The 17,202-nt window shown below is 42.3% G+C and overlaps 1 protein-coding gene across 2 annotated transcripts in view; it reads left to right on the top strand.

Moving 5' to 3' along the window:
- The first annotated feature begins 507 nt into the window (after nt 1–507).
- Nucleotides 508–17,202, top strand: part of LMCD1 (LIM and cysteine rich domains 1) — a 64,907-nt gene continuing 48,212 nt past the window's right edge. The window contains exon 1 of one of the 2 annotated variants that reach the window (XM_017874161.1): nt 508–674. In XM_017874161.1, coding sequence (XP_017729650.1) covers nt 633–674 — 42 coding nt within the window. In that variant the 5' untranslated portion in view covers nt 508–632. The remainder of the gene's footprint in view (nt 675–17,202) is intronic. The other variant, XM_017874162.1, reaches the window with a different exon arrangement.

Here is a 17,202-nt window from a genome sequence, read left to right as displayed (position 1 = left end):
TCTCTGGATATTGGAGAACTCGCCCAGGTTTGGGAAAAGTTAGCCAGCTCCTGCAAAACACCTCCTCCCTCGGCCCTCCCCGCGCCCCCTACGACCAGGCAGAAAGGGTGGGAAGGGGAGCACAGCTCAACATTTATTTCTGGATCCCGCTCACTAAAAATACCTCGGCCCTCCTGTTTGATCACTCTCCCTTTTGACCTGAATGGATCGCTGGAGCCGCGCCGTCCGCCCCACCCTCGGCCCATTGCCTTTTAAAGGAAAAGGGCGTGGGGACGGATTCCTGCCGCTCGACGGGTAGAAGCGAACCGGGCAGTCATGGGCCGCGGCCATGCTGATACGTCAGGGCAGCCAGCGCTACGCTCCGCTAGCCGCCACAGTGCAGAGACTTCCCGGAGGGAGGGGGACAGCCTCGCGCTGGGATTGGCTGGCCTCGCGCGAGCGCCGGCGCGGAGTGGCTGGCGAGGTTTTAGAGGGAGTCCCGCTCTCCAATTAAAGCGGCCCAGCTGCGCCTAGCTGGGCATAGAGCTCCCTCCGGGCCCGCGAACTTGGCCATTCAGCCGCCGCTGTCCCCGCTGCGCGCCCTCGCGCCTCTGCCTGAGAAGCCAGGCGCTGTTCCTCCACCCCAGAAGAGGATGGCAAAGGTGGCTAAGGACCTCAACCCAGGAGTTAAAAAGGTGAGCGGAAAGCTGTCTGTTTTTACCCAGACTCATTCTTTTTCTTGTTTCCCCTTCCCATCTGTTCGCGGAAACTTCCCAAAAGGTAATGAGAAGGAAACTCTTTAAATTCCAAAACTGCATGGAAAACAAATAGTTGGGAATACATGTTTGAGCTAACAGGCACACACATCCCAAACCCATTGTTGTGTAAAATATTTGCAAAGGGTCTTATGTCTTTGGTGATGCTAGTTAAAATTTAATATTATATATATGTGTATATATATATAATCTTATGATCTGTAAAGGAAAACCCCTAGCTTCCTCACTCCCTGTCCTCAGGTGGCTGAAGTAAGGGTTGAGGGCATGTAATATTTACTCATAGTCTCCCTTTTGCTATTATCCCAGTGTTTTGTGTGTTTTCCCCAGTACACACACACACACACACACACATACACACACGCACAGTTTCTTTAGTTGGTGATGTTGGCAGTGGCAGCAGTTCCAGCATAAGGGAACTGATTTCTGTCCCCAGGGTCTGCACGTTTCCCTTTCAAGAAGGGCTGGCCGGGAGCCCAGAAGGTCACGGGTAAACTCCTTCACAGGAGCCTGCGGCTGTGCCTATAGCTCCAATATCATTTGTTGCTTACCTGAATGCAGCTGGGAGAGGGCACAGGCTGGAGACTTAGACAACATGTGAATGGGAAGGGAACAGAGAGACAACCTAGGCTTTACAGATGAGGAAACTGAGGCCTGGAGTCACAGAGAGTTGGTTCTAGCAGGCAGCTGACTGTAAGGAAAGCCCTAGGTATCCAGACTCAGTTCCTGCCACTTTTTAACTGCACAGTATTCACCAAGTCACTTTTCTGAGCCTCAGTTTCCTTGTCTCTGATGTGGGGATGATAGACCTAACCTCCCTCAGGGCAGTGGTAGCAGGGATATTGACATTGTGAGTTAATTTCCCAAAGCAGTAGTTGTTAAACTCTGATTTCACAGGATTTAGTCTTGCAGGGCCAAGTCTTCCTTAAACATCTGCCATTAACCTGCAGGATAGAATGAGAGGGGGAAGAAAAAAGACTGTGAGAATCAAACTAAAGACACAAACAGCCACTTAGAGGCACAGCATTCACCATCGAATTTATAGCTGTGATCTTTTATAGACAATTTGCCCAGACCCTATCACAGAGTCCAGTGGATCCTTCTAAATGGGTGTACCAAGTCACATTGAATCTGGGCATTTCTCTGGAATGTATCATGCCTCATTGCATTTGCCAAGCTATTTGCAGAATCAAGTCATTTCCCTTTCTACAGAAATTACCATAATACTTTAGACTCTTAGAAGATACCTACTAATCTCTACCTAGTAGTGAGTTATGCATGCAGTGCTCTTATTTCTGTATACATTTTTCTGGACTCCTTGAGGGCGAACCTGTCTTGTTCATCCCTGTTCGAACATAGCACACCATGCCACACAGCAGGACTCAAAAACGTATGAGTGAGCCACGAGAATATCTGTCCAGCTAAGACCACACTGTTTGCATAGGCTTCATTTTATGCATTATTTTTTAACTTGTAGCATTGATATTTGTGTGTCTGAACTGCCTCCCCAAGTTCAGACACAGAATAGTTCCGGCCTAAAGGTGGCAGAGTTCCATTGTCCTCTGGAAAGTGAAATGATTCTGAGTATTTTTAATATAAGCTGGTTTATGGTTACTGTATGAGGTGAGATGAGGTGTATGGAGACTCCCCCTCCTCACTGCAGTCCTGGGTTGCCACTTGGAGGAAGCCTTGTTTTTATTTTCCTTTGCATAGGGGAGTGTGATTATCCTGATTAGAGGTGGAACATGTTCTCCTTCTTGTCACCCCCTAGTGCCAACTTCCTTGGCCTGCAAAGGGTTTGTTTTCCATTTAGATCCAATTACAGGCTTAGAGAAAGAATGTGGTGGGTAGAGATGAAAGGGCAGATATTTTTTACCTCTTGGTACTGCGACAATCAGGAGGAAGATCACCATTTTGTAGGTTAACCAATGCCTTCAACTCAAAATGTGGAGGGGAAAGAAGAGAACCGACAAGCTCCTCTTGCTGAACTGAACGTCACAGAAGTGATTAAGTACTACGTGATATCAGCAACATGCTGAAAAGCTTTTACTGCATATTTATTTTTTAAATCGGCAACAGTGGGGGGGAGGTTTATAACATTTGGCTTCAGGATGCATAATCACACTTAGACATTTTGAAACAATTTCATAGACTCTTAGAGCTACAAGGGACCTATTTACAAAATGAGAAATGGCATACAGGCTGTTTCCATTGCCCTACTCCCAAGGGGGTTGGGGCAGGAATCCCCACCAACTGGATAGTCATAAAAAGATCTTCAGCAGAGAACACAAAATCTAAAAACTGGAGTAGACTTAAAGATCATCTCACCAACCCCAGGCAGGCTAGGGAAAGAGACTCACTAGGGGCCACATACATACATCATGGCAGACCTTACAAGTTCCCCAACTTCTCTCTTTCTTTCTAAGTAAAATGCTACCACTGGCTGCTCTTGAACCATCTTTTTTTTTTTCTATTAGGAAAGAGAAGGTTTCCTAGCCCAGACAGTTCCCTGAGAATGGTGAAATTGCCAACATGTCTTGATAACAAAGGGCCTTGAAAGCCAAATGCCATTTTACTGGGTGAAATCAATCTCGACTATGGATTTGTTCTTGTTGATTAAGGATGCAAATTATTAGTGCAGGCTTTGGCTTCAGATCTGGGTTAAGTCCCAGCTCTACCACTTACTAGCTGTGTGCTCTTGGGCAAGCTAATTAACTTTGAGTCTGTATCCTCACCTCATTTGAAAGTTGAAGAAACAGTAACAACATCTACCTGCCAAAGTGGCTGTGATAATTAAGTGAGATGATGTACATAAAAGGCTCAGCATATGAGCACTCAAAGTTAGCCATGGCAGTCCTTGGTGGTGGCAGTACATTTCAGTGGGTGCATGGATGCTGAAAGGAGTCTTTTGGCAAATGAAGGACACTTTTATTTATAACTGCCCCCATCTGAAGAGCACTCAGCTTGCACTCAGCTGAACCTAAGCCATTGCTCAGCTTTGACAGGCTAAGACAATAACCAAATGCTGTTGCCTTCATTCTCACCCAATGGATGCAAAATCTGCTTACGTGGAATAGTCTTCCCTTCCAAATGTGGATTGCCAGTTATTGAGCATTTCACTTTGGAGTTATATAATGTTGGGCCTGGAAGGGGAATTGGAGCTCCTTACTTTTTAGATAAGGAAACTGAGGCCCAGAGGGATCAAGCTCCTTATCAGAAGTTGCAAAGAAAATGTACTGAAGCCTATTAGGCTCTGCAAGAATACAGACCTCTTGACTCTCAAGGAGCCATCTGTAGGAATTTAGAAGGGATTAGAAGAAAGAGAGCTAGGAGCCTGTTCATAGTTGACTGTGCAGTCACCAGTGGGCTGGCTCCACAGGGAGCTAATTAGAAATTCTCACCCCTCAACAAAATGCCCATGGGGCATTAAATGATGGTAATTCTAAGTGCATTGCCAGGTCCACCTGGATGTCCCTCTCCATGCTTCTCTACGTCACATCCCTCTTGGCTTTCCTGTCCTTCAGGCTAGGCCTTCCCTCTATACTCAGCCCTTCCTGCTTTCACCTCCACTTCCTGCAGTGTGCAAAACTACTGGCACATCACCCGGGTGAGCCGATCCAATGTAAACATGGCTCCTTGAGAATTGTTGTTGGCTCCCTCAATCTTAAAAACATATTAAACTGTCACTTAAAGACCTTAATAGCCAAGACATTGGAGACATGCCCATAGGTGTATAAGCAACTTGGCCCAAAACAGAGCCTTATTTTTTAAAACAGAAATAAATTATCCAAGTCCCTTTTAAAGGCTCTCTAAAACAGATGCTGAAACCATTACTTTGTAAATTGCAGATTTTTGTCCTAACTTGCAGGTGTGTCTGACTATGTGGAGTTGGGGGCTGACAGTTGACTTTCACCAATGTATCCGCCGCTGTGGTAGTGGGAGGCAGGGAGGAGCTTCATCAGATTATCTTCAGGCTTTAATCTAAGCCATCTCACCTCCAAGGCTAGGAATTTGCTCAGAGCTTACCAACACTCCTACGAGTTGGAAAGTGGAAAAATGACTTTGGCATTCCCCTCTGAGGATGCTTGGTTTGATCCTTTCTTCATGCAACTGACCAAAGGTGACAAGGATGAAAAAAGAATAGGCTGAAATCAGCAAAGGCTGGGGACCAGGAAGGAGGGGCTGCGCATAGGCTTTTGTGTGTGTCTTTCCTTCCGCCCTTATCCAGGCCACTTCCCAAGAGGAAAAGGTAAAGAGTAGAGAAGTAAGGGAATAGTTCCTCTCACAATCCACTAGAGCCGAGAGGGCTCCAGGAGAAGTATTCCATTTGACTTTAGGAAGGCAGATCGTCCTTTCTTTTCAACTTGCACATTCAAAATAGCTTGTGTGTCTCATAAAGTGGAGATTTGCCATGATAAGTAACAGACCTTGAGAGCTCTTATCTCCCGACCATTCATCCAACACCATTTAAATCTTTATTTTAAGAACAGATTTCTGGCAGGGGCGTGAGTCATTATAATAACTACAGGCATTTACTCACTGGGTGACTTTGGACAGGTCACCTTTCCTAGGAAGTGGCAGAATTTGGGTAACAACCAGGGTTCTTTCTGCCTGCAGCCCACTGACCTTTCCTTTACACCAGACCATCTCCCAAATAACAAATGATTATGGAAAAATAGGCTTAAAACTTCGTTCCACTGAAAGCGGAATTGTGAAGCGGCTTTTCAGGACATCCAAAACGAAGAGCCAGCTGTTGCTCTTGAAGAGCCTTCGTTTAGAAATATCCTCACATCCCCTACCATTTGATAACAGGAAGAGGATTTGCCCAGCTGCTACTATCTCACCAGGTGCAGGGCCACTAGCTACTTTTGCAGGACTCCTTCAAGATCACAACATTTCCTTAACTCCACATGGAACAATTGGTATGTCCCAAACCATTCTTGAATGTTTACACATAGCAATAGCGTATATCTGCAAAAGCTCTAGAAAATGCTCTCTGTAAAACTTTTATAGAAAGAGTTACATATGAAGTTGAGTCTCCTATGTCCACCAAGGCTCCTTTACTGGCTGAAACACAAATTTAGTATCTAATCCTGTATATTTGATGCAGAAATTGTGTTTTCACAAAAACAGAAGTGACAAATCAATTACAGTGCTTTGTGAAACTCCCAGATCAACTCCTTGTCTCATCTGCTCTTTTGCATTAGAAGCAAACCCTTTTACTTTTTTTTCTCAGAAAAGAGAAAGGAATCTGTTCTTGCTTTTATTACCTATTTGGATTCTTGCCTCCTAACAGACTTATTCTCTGTTAGGACAGGCAAGTTTGGGGCTAGGCAAAAGAGGGGAAGGAAAGACGTCTCTAAGGGTCCAGAGATGATTGACATTTTCTTGTGTGTTAGCTCTTTAGCTTCAAGGACTACCATGCAAAGATATTTGTGTCCTTTTTTACACATGAGTAAGACTAAGAGTTTAAAATGACTTGCCTAAGGTCACGTGATGACAGATTAAGAACTCAAACTCAGGCCTCTCTGACTCCAAAACTTTAGTTCTTTTTACTCTACAAGAAACAGAAGGCATTCATAGAAAGCAGAAATTTGGTGTGGAGAGACTATGATTATTACTGTGACTTTCATACACAGATCAATTTCTTCCAGCCCACTGAACTCATTGATAGTCTGGTTCAGAATCTTCCCAGCATTTGCAAAATGTTTCCAGGCATCTGCATCTCTTCGATAGCTCTTGGTCACCACCAGGAGCATACTGTCACCCACACCAAATCAGAGCCATTTCCTAGGTATAGAATAAAGACTTTCTTGATTTCTCCTGGTTTTCCAGAAGGCTAATGGACATCTCCCAGCAAAAGACTAGTAGAGAGACCTTTTAAAGAATAATACATATTATCCTAATACTCTAAAATAATCCTAGAGACCTTGTCCCAGAGCTTTCAGGAAACTCTGGCCTGGAGGTAAGGTTGGCCTTGACATGCACATTTCTACATGTCTGGTCAGCCTGACCCATGGCTTACCCAATAATATGTAAATCATGACCAAGCCAAACATGGCCTGGGCCCCCACCAGGAGACATGCTTTAAAAGGAAGTGTAATTGCTAAGGGAAAATAAACAAAGGCTCCATTTGGCAACTAACTCTGTTGAAGGACAAAGGAGTTCCAGTGTCCAACTCAAGGTGGCTGTTTCAAATCCACATGCTTTGTGTATAGGTTTTGTCTCCTCCTCCTGTTTAAAAAATATTGAGTCCTTTGTAAAATTTATCTTTGGAGACAAATGCTAATGAGACATTGTCTAAAAGAGTTGAGCAGAATCTTGTTATCTGCTCATTCAACCCCTTCATGTCACAAATGGGACGGGGGAGAAATGGCGTATCTGAAATTTACAAAGAAAAAAATGGCATATCTGAAATTTACATAAGAAATGGCATACCTGAAATTTACAAACTTACATTTACTTGAGTGGTGCCACAACCAAGATACATTGACTCTCAGCGTCTTTTATGAATGAAGGAGAAAAGAGTGTCTGCTGTATTCTGTCACTTCCACACCCAGAGTGTCCCAGTTTTGTGTCAACCTCATACCCTGAAACTCAGAAGTTCAGGTGGACATTTTGACTGTGAACTTAGCTTTGGCCACAAGATCCAGATCTTTGGCCACAAGATCCAGCAGCCACTTTGAGGAGCCATTAAACACACAGCATTTGCAAGCACAAAGATCTAGGTGTGACCTGCAGTTCTTCAATTTGCCAGGTCTGCAAACTTCGCCAAGTTACTGATCCTCTCTGGACCTCTGGTTCTTCATTTGAGAAAGATAGCTAACCATAGTTCTACATTAAACAATAGTTTAATGAGGTAAAGTGCATAAAGTGCCTGGATACATAATATACCCTTGATAAACATTTTCTCCTGCTGTTATGGGTATCCCCTCTCATCAGCAAGATGCAAAAATCCCATAGGTTATTAAGTATTGGAATGTGGAAGACCAAATTCAGTTTACCTACATCACATGGGGCTTCTAAGCTCTCAGACTGCAGGACCTTCTCTTTGTAGTTAAACCTGGACCTAGCCATAAATATGCTCAGGCCACATCACATTGCAAAATCATGAGAATAGCCACAGTTCATCTTGGGTGTTTCCACAGCAGCCCTCCCCTGTTCCATTACCAGTCTTTCCTTCCAATGTCTTGCTTATAAGATAGGGCAACAGTCACTCATTTCTTTATATAACAAATATTTATTTAGCATCTGTTATGTGCCAGCCACTGTGCTAAGTGCTGAATACATGACAATGAATAGGAAAGCTTTGATCCCTGCCAAGAAAACTTGAGTCTGGTAGAATTTATTTTTCATAAGGCAGGAGACAGGTCAAATAATGTCAGTGTTCTGTGAGTCTTTGTGTTCCTTGACCTCTCCCCTCCTCAGCACACCCACATACCTCTCCTTCCTTTTCCAACCCCCCTTTCCACCCTCAGATTTTCCAGGACACATACCTTCAGAGCCACATCTCAGCTCTGATCATCCCTACAGTGTAACAGTAGAATGAGTGTGGTAGTTCTCCCAGTTGTCACATTTCAAACAGGGCCTTTGGGAAGAAACCACCAGAGGCACTAAGTGAAAAGGAGTCTGAGGCAAGGGGGACTATTGGCAGCTCTCAGATCCCACCAGCAGCCAGTGGTCCCTCAGCCTTCCTACAGCGATGTGGTGGTAGGCCAGTTGTCTTTGCTCAGCATATGTTTGCTCAGCATATGTTTTCAGAGGCAGCCGAACATTTAGATTGTATTTTTCATAGTATTGATGTCAGGGACACCAAAAGGCAGGAGCATAGGGAAAGGACTCTTGGCTGGCTAATGGCCTCATAAGAAACCTGCCCTTAGAAGAGAGCATCTATTTGGGCTGTATGACTCAGTGGCGTTTCTAGGTACTGATTCATGAGGCTGACCATCCAGGTGACTGACCCGAGCAATCTGCTGGCTGAAAGAGGTGGAAGGAAAGTAGATCCCAGCTCTGCCCTCATCCTGGAGGAGAGCCACCCCTCCTACCACGTCACGCGGGTGCTCCCCACCCCAACCCTGGCTCAGTGGCCAGCCAGTCTCCTTGTTAAGAGGATCTGACTCTAATGTGGGGAGAGGTCAGCATCTGGGGGCTTCTTATTTTAGAGGAAGTATAAGAGAGAGATGTTTTGAAATCTTATTAGTGGATAGAGGAGAGGCTTTTAACCTAGGATCTGTAGATAGAATTGAGGGTGTCAGGGAACTTAAATTAGAAAAAGTATTGCATTTTTTATCCCTAACCTATAACTGAAATTTAGTATTTCTTACTGCTATGAATAAAGATAAATGCCCTAGAAGTTTAGCAGCCCCTATGCCTTTCATACCAATGGAAAGCAGGTATTTTTATATCACATTACAGCTAAGATAGATCCTCATCCTACCATTTATACTAATCCCTGCTCTGAAATGACCATAATTATACCCACTGCTAGATCATATTCATTAACTTAGTAAAGGCACATCTGTTACTAACTCACAAATTTGTTTTTATATATTGATACTATCTTAGTAATATTGGTTTTCTTTGCATTTTTATCTTATGCATTTAAGACATTGTCCTAAGAGATATTCTCATGTCAGATAAACAAAGAACCTAAAAATATAAAGACTCTTTCCACATCAAGCTAAGGCATTAGCAGCATTGCACCACACACACACACACAAATATACACATATAAGCATAAACATGTAAGCACACACATACAGCTGTAGTGGATTGAGGTCTGAGGCTCTTGGAGTAAACAAACTCAATTCAAATTCCAACTCTGCCACTCATTTCCTATTACCTCAACAAGTCATGTTAGTTCTGAGCCTTAGTTTCTTCATCAATAAAAGGGGCCTAAAAGTTATTGTACTCATAACAATCATCTAAGCTCTTGGCACAGTACTTGATATATAAGGAATGTGTATTAAACACAAGGCAGCCTCACCATTAAAAGAGCTAATGAAGGTGAAATGGTAAAGAGAATGAAAACATTACTTTGTTGAAGCTTTTTAAACTAACCGTTGATTTGGCTAACTCTAAGAATTTATTTTGTCCAAACACATATTACACAAATATTATATGCCAGGGACTGAGCTGGGAAACGGAGAAATAAAAGGAAAGGAATTTTAAAATCTGATGGTCTCAGAAAAGGAACAGCCTAATCAAATCATCAAAGAATCATAGCAGTGCCTAAAGACCTTGATCGGGGTACATGTGTGGGACTGAGAGAGATCAGAAGAGGAAATACTTAATCTTACCTGGGGAGGTCAAGAAAGGCTTCCCAAAGAGGGGACATTTGAGCTGAGCGTTAAAAGACGAGGATGAATGAGCTGTTAGGATCAGGCCACAGTCCAGTTTTATACCTTCCAAATCTAACACCCATATTTTCCATTCTATTCGATTTCCAACTTGGGGAATATCACCCATCTTGAACTATGGAAAAATACATTCCACTGTATTCATCTAGCCACAAATGCACATCTTTTATCTTCTCATCTGAGAACCTGTTCCTCTTCCTCTCAAGCAAAACCCATTGGGGTGACAGGATAGCAAGGCCTGTCAGGCTGCACGTAGAAAACTTCTCATGGTAGTGACTTGAGGCTCTCCTAAGCCCTGCAATGGAGATCCACAAAACTCCTCCCGGTTGAGTTTGAATTTTTGCAGGAAGATACAGGTTTGTGTTTTGACAGCAGGAAAAAAGGTAACCAAATATATGCAATATATATGGAAAGAAAGGAACACACACGTGTGTGCACACACATATACGTCTGTGAGATCCAGCACATGGCACATGTGAGCAGAACATGAAAACACCGTTCAGAGCACCATAGCATGTGTGTGCACCCTGAGCTTCACTCTGAAGCCATTTAATAACAAGAGGAAAAGAAATCGCAAGTAGGACTTTTTGATGAACTGTGAGGAAGCAAAACAGCGTTCTGAAATATGGGAACTTGGTTAATAAGATCTGGAATCTTGCATCAAAACAATTTCTTTCACACGGTTTTTACTTCGATTTCTGACTTGGTCTGAAAATGTGAGTTCCTTCTTGCCGTATTTTAGAGCAGGTGATGCATTGAAATGAAACACACATGGCTTGGATATCTCAGTGCCGCTAGGATGATTGTCCTTGATTTTTGTCAGTTGTACCTGGTACATTAAACAGAGAAAAATAAAATCCCAGATGATTCCCTGGCAATTATCTGAAAAATAACATTATGGTGATCATCCCTGCATTTGCAAGGACATGAAGAAAGGGCAAGATTTGGTGGAAAAGCTTTGTTTCCTCTCATCTGTCCTCCTACAGAACCAACAGATCTCAGTAGCCCGTGGGGAAGATACAACCCTGTAATGAGATTCCCAGCTAATTAAAATGGCTGTCATCACCCACCTTGCACATTTCCATGAGCCCAGCCCAGAAATTGGACCATCACAGGGGAAATCATCCTATATTTATTTGAATAATGTTTGTACTGTATATTTCAGCAATTAAAATTAACTTTTAAGAAGTAAGAAGAGGCTTAGGGATTCTCTAGGTCAACTGCCTTCTTTAACAGATGAGGAAACAGACCCAGCAAAGCCAGATGGCTTGCTTGAGGTCACAGAGCTAGTTAGTGGGAGAGGTAGGATTAGAATTCAAGGTACTATAGCCTTTCAAGTTCAGAAAGACTTTTAAAAGCTGTGTTGTGTAGAACCACTTCCACATAAACATGAGATGAGCTGGGCAGCCAGCTGCTGTCAGAATACCACTGAGGAACACTCACACCTCCTGAAGATGTCTAATTTTTTAAACTTCTCTAATTATTGGAAAGCTTTTTGTTATTTTGAGCTAAAATTTCTCTCTATGTAACTTCTCCTTATTGGTTTCCTTTATTTCCTTGACAGATTCAAGGAGGTAATGGCCATTTTTTTCTGAAGTCCCAGTCCCAGTTAACCTACTAAGTCCTACATATTGGTCAGGATGAAGGTCAGAGCATCTATATTTTGGGTTTCTTCCTACCTTCAGGGAGACCTGGTGTCAGTTCTTAGCTGAGTGAGATGGCCAGCAGACATCCCCCAGGGTTTGTCTGGGGATCCATCTTGTTACTTGTGCCAGCTCCTCCACCTGGCTAGGATAGTTCCCTCTCCTGGCCTCACTCAGGTGGGGAAGCCCTTCTGTGCCACCAGCTATCCTGTTTCTTGCAAGAGGATTTTTAATGTGGGAAATCATGGCAAGAAAGAGGTGCTAGGCAGCATTAAAGCACCAAGAGAAGAACTCCAAACCCGTGTCATAAACACTCAAGAAAAATCAGCACTATTCCACATGCATACATGCATAGCACCTTTCTTTCAAAGAAAAAAGGAAGAGAGGGATGTATACAAAGTCAAAGAAGGCTAAGGAGGCAAAGAGGAAATGCTTGATAAATAGAGGTAATATCCAAAACTTTTAAAAAATTGTTTGTAAAGTTGTCATCACTTATTACTCTGTGGAATGCTAGAACAGGATGAGGGTAATCAAATTTTGCATGCTTGTGTCTTTTCCTCTGAGGGTAATCAAATTTTGCATGTTTGTGTCTTTTCCTCTGGAGGCGGTACTCAGTAAACACCTATGAAGGCTGGCCATCAAAATGAACTTGCTCTCATGAAAAGATACCACTAAGAAAGTGAAAGGCAATCCACAGAAAGAAAATATTTGCGGTATTTGTATATACTGATCCCCAGACAAACCCTGGGGCATGTCTACTGCCATCTCACTCCGCTAAGAGCTGACACCAGGTCTCCCTGAAGGTGGGAAGAAACCCAAGAAATAGACACTCTGACCTTCATTTTGAATATTTATTTGTGTATGTGTATATATATTTGTGTATATAGATAGATGATTGGTAGATAGATAGATAGATAGATAGATCGATCGATCGATCTGGGTTGTACTCAGAATATATAAAAACTTCTACAAATCAACTTAAAATCCAATTTTTTAAAACAGGTGAAGACTTGAATAAGCATATCACAAAAGAAGATGTCTAAATAGCGAAAAGTATAGGAAAACATGTTCAACATCATTATTCGTTACAGAAAAACAAATGCACAATGAGACAGTGTCACATACCCAGCAGAATGGTAAAATTAAATACTAACAGGAGAGAGTGCTGGAGAGGATGTGGAGCAACTGGAACTCACAGATGTTGCCAGGGAGAATATAAAATGATACAACCACCGTGGAAAGCTGTCTGGTAGTATCTAAAAAGTATATATCCACTTTGTATTCCAACAATTACACTTCTAGGTATATGTCCAAAAGAAAGGATCACAGATGTTCACAAAAAATCTTGGGCAAGAATATTTGAAGCCATGTTATTCATTACAGACCCAACCTGGAAATATTTCAAATCTCCATCAACAGGAGAATGGATAAACCAATCATTTTGTATTTATAAAACAGAATATTACTTAGTAACAAAAAATCTAACATATGTAACAATATGGGTAATTTTAAACATGTTAGACAGAAAAATAAACCAGACACAAAGGAATACACACTGTGTAATTTCATTTTGATGATGTTCAAAAACAAGCAAAACTAATCAACAGTAATAGAAATCAGAATAACGACCACCTTTATAAGAAGAGGTTTTTATTGAGTAGAAAGGGGCCTGAAGGAACTTTCTGGGCCACTGAAAATATTCTACATGTTTATCTAGGTGATGGTCACATGGGATATACATATAAAGTAATCGAGCAAATACTGGAGATTGGTGCATTTTTACTGCATGTAAGTTTTCCTTTGGAGTACTATTAGATAATAGAGACAGTATTTGATAAACAGTTGGAAAGTGATATGTATACAGGCAGCAGACCAATGTGAGGGCAAAGCATGAAGAGTGAGTTCCTGCTGCAGCCCCCTGGAGGTGTCACGTTAAGGGAGAACTTTGTCTCCAGGAGCTGCCACCAGGACCCTTTCAAATCTTGCCATTGAACTTAGCCTGGCATCCAGGTTTCTATGCGATGGGTCCCTTTTCAGCCACATCTTCCACTACAACATTCTGCTGCCCCAGGCAGACCTGTCACTCATTCCCTGAACATAATGTTTCTTCCTTGTGTGCATGCTGAGTTTCCTTCTCCATGGTCCCAAATCCCACCCCTTCCTCAGTGCCTTCCTCCATAAAACCATCAGTTCTGACCAAGTTCGCTGTCCTGTGAACTCCTAGTGTGGACTTACTCTCCCGCTGCATGCACGTTTAATTTTCTGAATGACCCTGAAGCATCTGCAGTGGCTGTCTTGCCTGCCTAACTCTGGTACCGTCATATCCTGTTTATGCTGAAATTCTCCATGTTATGCTCCTTGAGAACAGAGACATTCCCTCTTCCCCTTTGGGTGTACCCTGGAACACTGGCACATGTTAAGGGCTCAGTGATATTAATGGATAGAAAAGGGAGTGGGATGGAATTGGGAAATAGGAGACAGAAGGAAAGACATCAAAAGAGGTAAGAGCAGCTTTGTTCTCCTTTCTGACAGGGACAAGGAATTCTGAGAGGTTAGAAAGAAGGAAAGAGACCCTAAGAGCAGAGGATACAAAAACAAAACAGCTGTGGAATAGAGGCGGGCAGACCATTAACCTATTCAATCGCCCTTCAGTGTGGTCCCTTCCCATTCTGCACCAAGATCAGAACTGGCAAAGTAGGAGTGGGCCGGGGGGAATGGGGAGGAGACTACCTGGTAGCGTTTAGGAGGAATCTTAAGATGAAAAGGAAAAGAAAATGAGAGGAACTGGGGAAGGCAGCGCACCAAACCAGACCCTGAATTTTTTTATGCTTTCAAGTTTTATTCTCCTTCTTTAAGCTTGTCTACAAAAAGATGGGCTTTAGGATGGTGAACGAGCCAGGCCTTGATTCATTTCCCCTTTTCAAACAACTAACTTGAACCTTCATCTGAACCTCGAGGCTCTCTCTTTCTGGATGGACTTCTCTTGAGAACAAACTCCAATGATTTCCATGGTCTGGGGAAGCGGTTGGCCTGGATCACGGAACAACAGCAGCTGCATCTCAGGAGGCTTGGCCCTCCTGAGAGACAAGAGCCGGAGGGACGACTGAAAACTGGCTGAAATTTAGTGCAAACCTCTCATAACTCAGACGGCTATCTACTTTAAGTTTGTAGTCCTTGATGAATATTTATACCAAACTAGGGCCAGTGGAAAAGTTCCATCTGCGTGGATTTTAAGAGTTTTGCCTTTCCTCAGCCACGTTGACCAAACTCAGGAAAGTGGCGGAATCATTGCCAAGTACATGCTCTTTGAAGTGCAAGAAATTCTGAGAAGGCCTTGAATTCATCATATTTCTTCTTATCCTGAAGACTTAGAGTTGGCACTCCTTTTAAAAAAAAAAAAAAAATGTTTAATATCAACACCTCTCAGTGCTTTATAATTTTAGTCAAGCCCTTGACACCATGCTGACCACAGCACTCTTGAAGGAGTGGATAGGTCTATTCGAAGTTTTGCAGGGAGAAATTGCTTTTTTGGTTGATATTTTTGAAATATGAATGATCCAATTAATCACTGTAATTCTCCTCTTTAGTTTGCTAGTAAGAAAAATGACCCCAAGTTTTATCCTTAGTGTTGTTAGTCGTCCTCTACTCCTCAGAACCAAAACACCAGAAATTTCAACCATGTCGTACCTTTGATGTGTGAAGATAAAACAGAGGCTTTACTCTAGCACGAGGTATAGTAACTGCTCTTACCAAGTATAGCCCAGGTGCCAGGCATTGTGCTACATCATTTTTTCCGAATTTTACAATCATCCCATTTTGCAGATGAGTAAACTAAGATCCAGAGGGATTAAGTTCCATGGTTACATACTTAGTCATGGTGAATGTGAATGAAATGTGGGCAGTTCAACCCATAGCTCTTCCTTTTCCTTCTGTACAGCTGGAGGATCCCTTATATGAAAATCTGAAATACTCTAAAATCTGAAACTTCCTGAGTGCTGACGTGAAGCCTTGAGTGGAAAATTCCACATCTGACCTCATGTACCTCATGTACACACACTTTGTTTTATGCACCAAAATTATTTAAAATATTGTATAAAATTACCCACCAGGCTGTGTGTATAATGTGTATATGAAACATAACAATTTCAGGTTAAGGCTTGGATCTTGTCCCCAGGATATCTTATTATATATACGCAAATATTCCAAAATCTGAAAAATATCCAAAATCTGAAATACTTCTGCTCCTAAGCATTTTGGATAAGGGATGCTCAACCTGTACTATTTCTAATCTATATCTAACATGTTTGCAGTGTTCCAGAAGTATGGGTCATGGACTTGTTGGTCCAAAGATGAATTTAGTTGACACACAGACATGCATTGACAACATTGAACCATGTTAGTCAGCATCTTTCTCTCATTTCAGTTCTTTCATTCTTCCGATTATGTCAAGGAGGAAGTCTCCATCTGATGCTAAAACGTCTTTATCATCCCAAACACTTGCTGAACTTCACTTTAAACAATTGACAATTAGTTCCCAGGCTCAGAACTTTTAAAAGGCAATCATACCTAGCTAGAATTTAATGATTCATATTTATTGCATTTGTCGTGGTTACCATCTAATTATTATACACTTTAGAGATAATGTTTTCAAGAAAATGTTTTAAACGTGTGTTTAAAGAAAAGTCAATAATCGCACAGATGGTGTATGGAGAACAAAATTCATAAAGGAGGAACATGAGGTTTTATAAACATCTAATGTTTCATTATCCCTAGTTTTCAAAGCATCTTACATACATTAAGATATTTGATTTCTACAACCACCTCTTGAAGCTCATAGGGATTATGATCAATTTTAAAGATGAAAAAAAAAGGTTCAGAGAGCGGAAACTACCTGCCAGGGTTCACACAGGTAGTAAAAATGTAGCCAGGGCTCAGGTTCAATGCTAAGTTCCAACATGCACAGAGTTCCCCCAACACTTTGTCAGCAAATCATTCAAGGGCAGGAGTGGATCAAGGGGTATTCCAGAGCAATGATCCCAGACCAGAAATGCCATGGAAAGGCTACAAGGCTTACTGACCCACTGATTGCTCTGAGTTTTCACAATTTCCCAGTGCTTGTCTGTATTCTATTTCATGGAGAAGCCTGCAGCAGAGTTTTTCTAGAGAAGTCTGATTTTCTCTCTCTAGTGAGTCACCTTCCAGACGGTCAAGAAACTGGCTGTCCCATCAGAGGGTCATCTCTTGCCTCCTGAGTACACCACACAAGGGATGACACAAACTAGAAACGAACCTCTTAATGAGGAAAACTGGGTTCTGCAGCAAGAAGACAGCATTTCTTTCCAAGTCTCCTTGCCTTGAGCAGTTGATTGGGATTCAGATGCCAGGTCTGGGTGGCTGGATAGGCAAAGATACCACAAACATAAGAGAAACAGGGAGAGAGTGAGTAAG

This window comes from Rhinopithecus bieti, unplaced genomic scaffold (genome assembly GCF_001698545.2).
Source record: "Rhinopithecus bieti isolate Rb0 unplaced genomic scaffold, ASM169854v2 scaffold_7049, whole genome shotgun sequence".
Lineage (NCBI taxonomy): Eukaryota > Metazoa > Chordata > Mammalia > Primates > Cercopithecidae > Rhinopithecus > Rhinopithecus bieti.
Note: the sequence above shows the minus strand (reverse complement) of the source record. Positions and strands in the feature narration are given on the sequence as shown.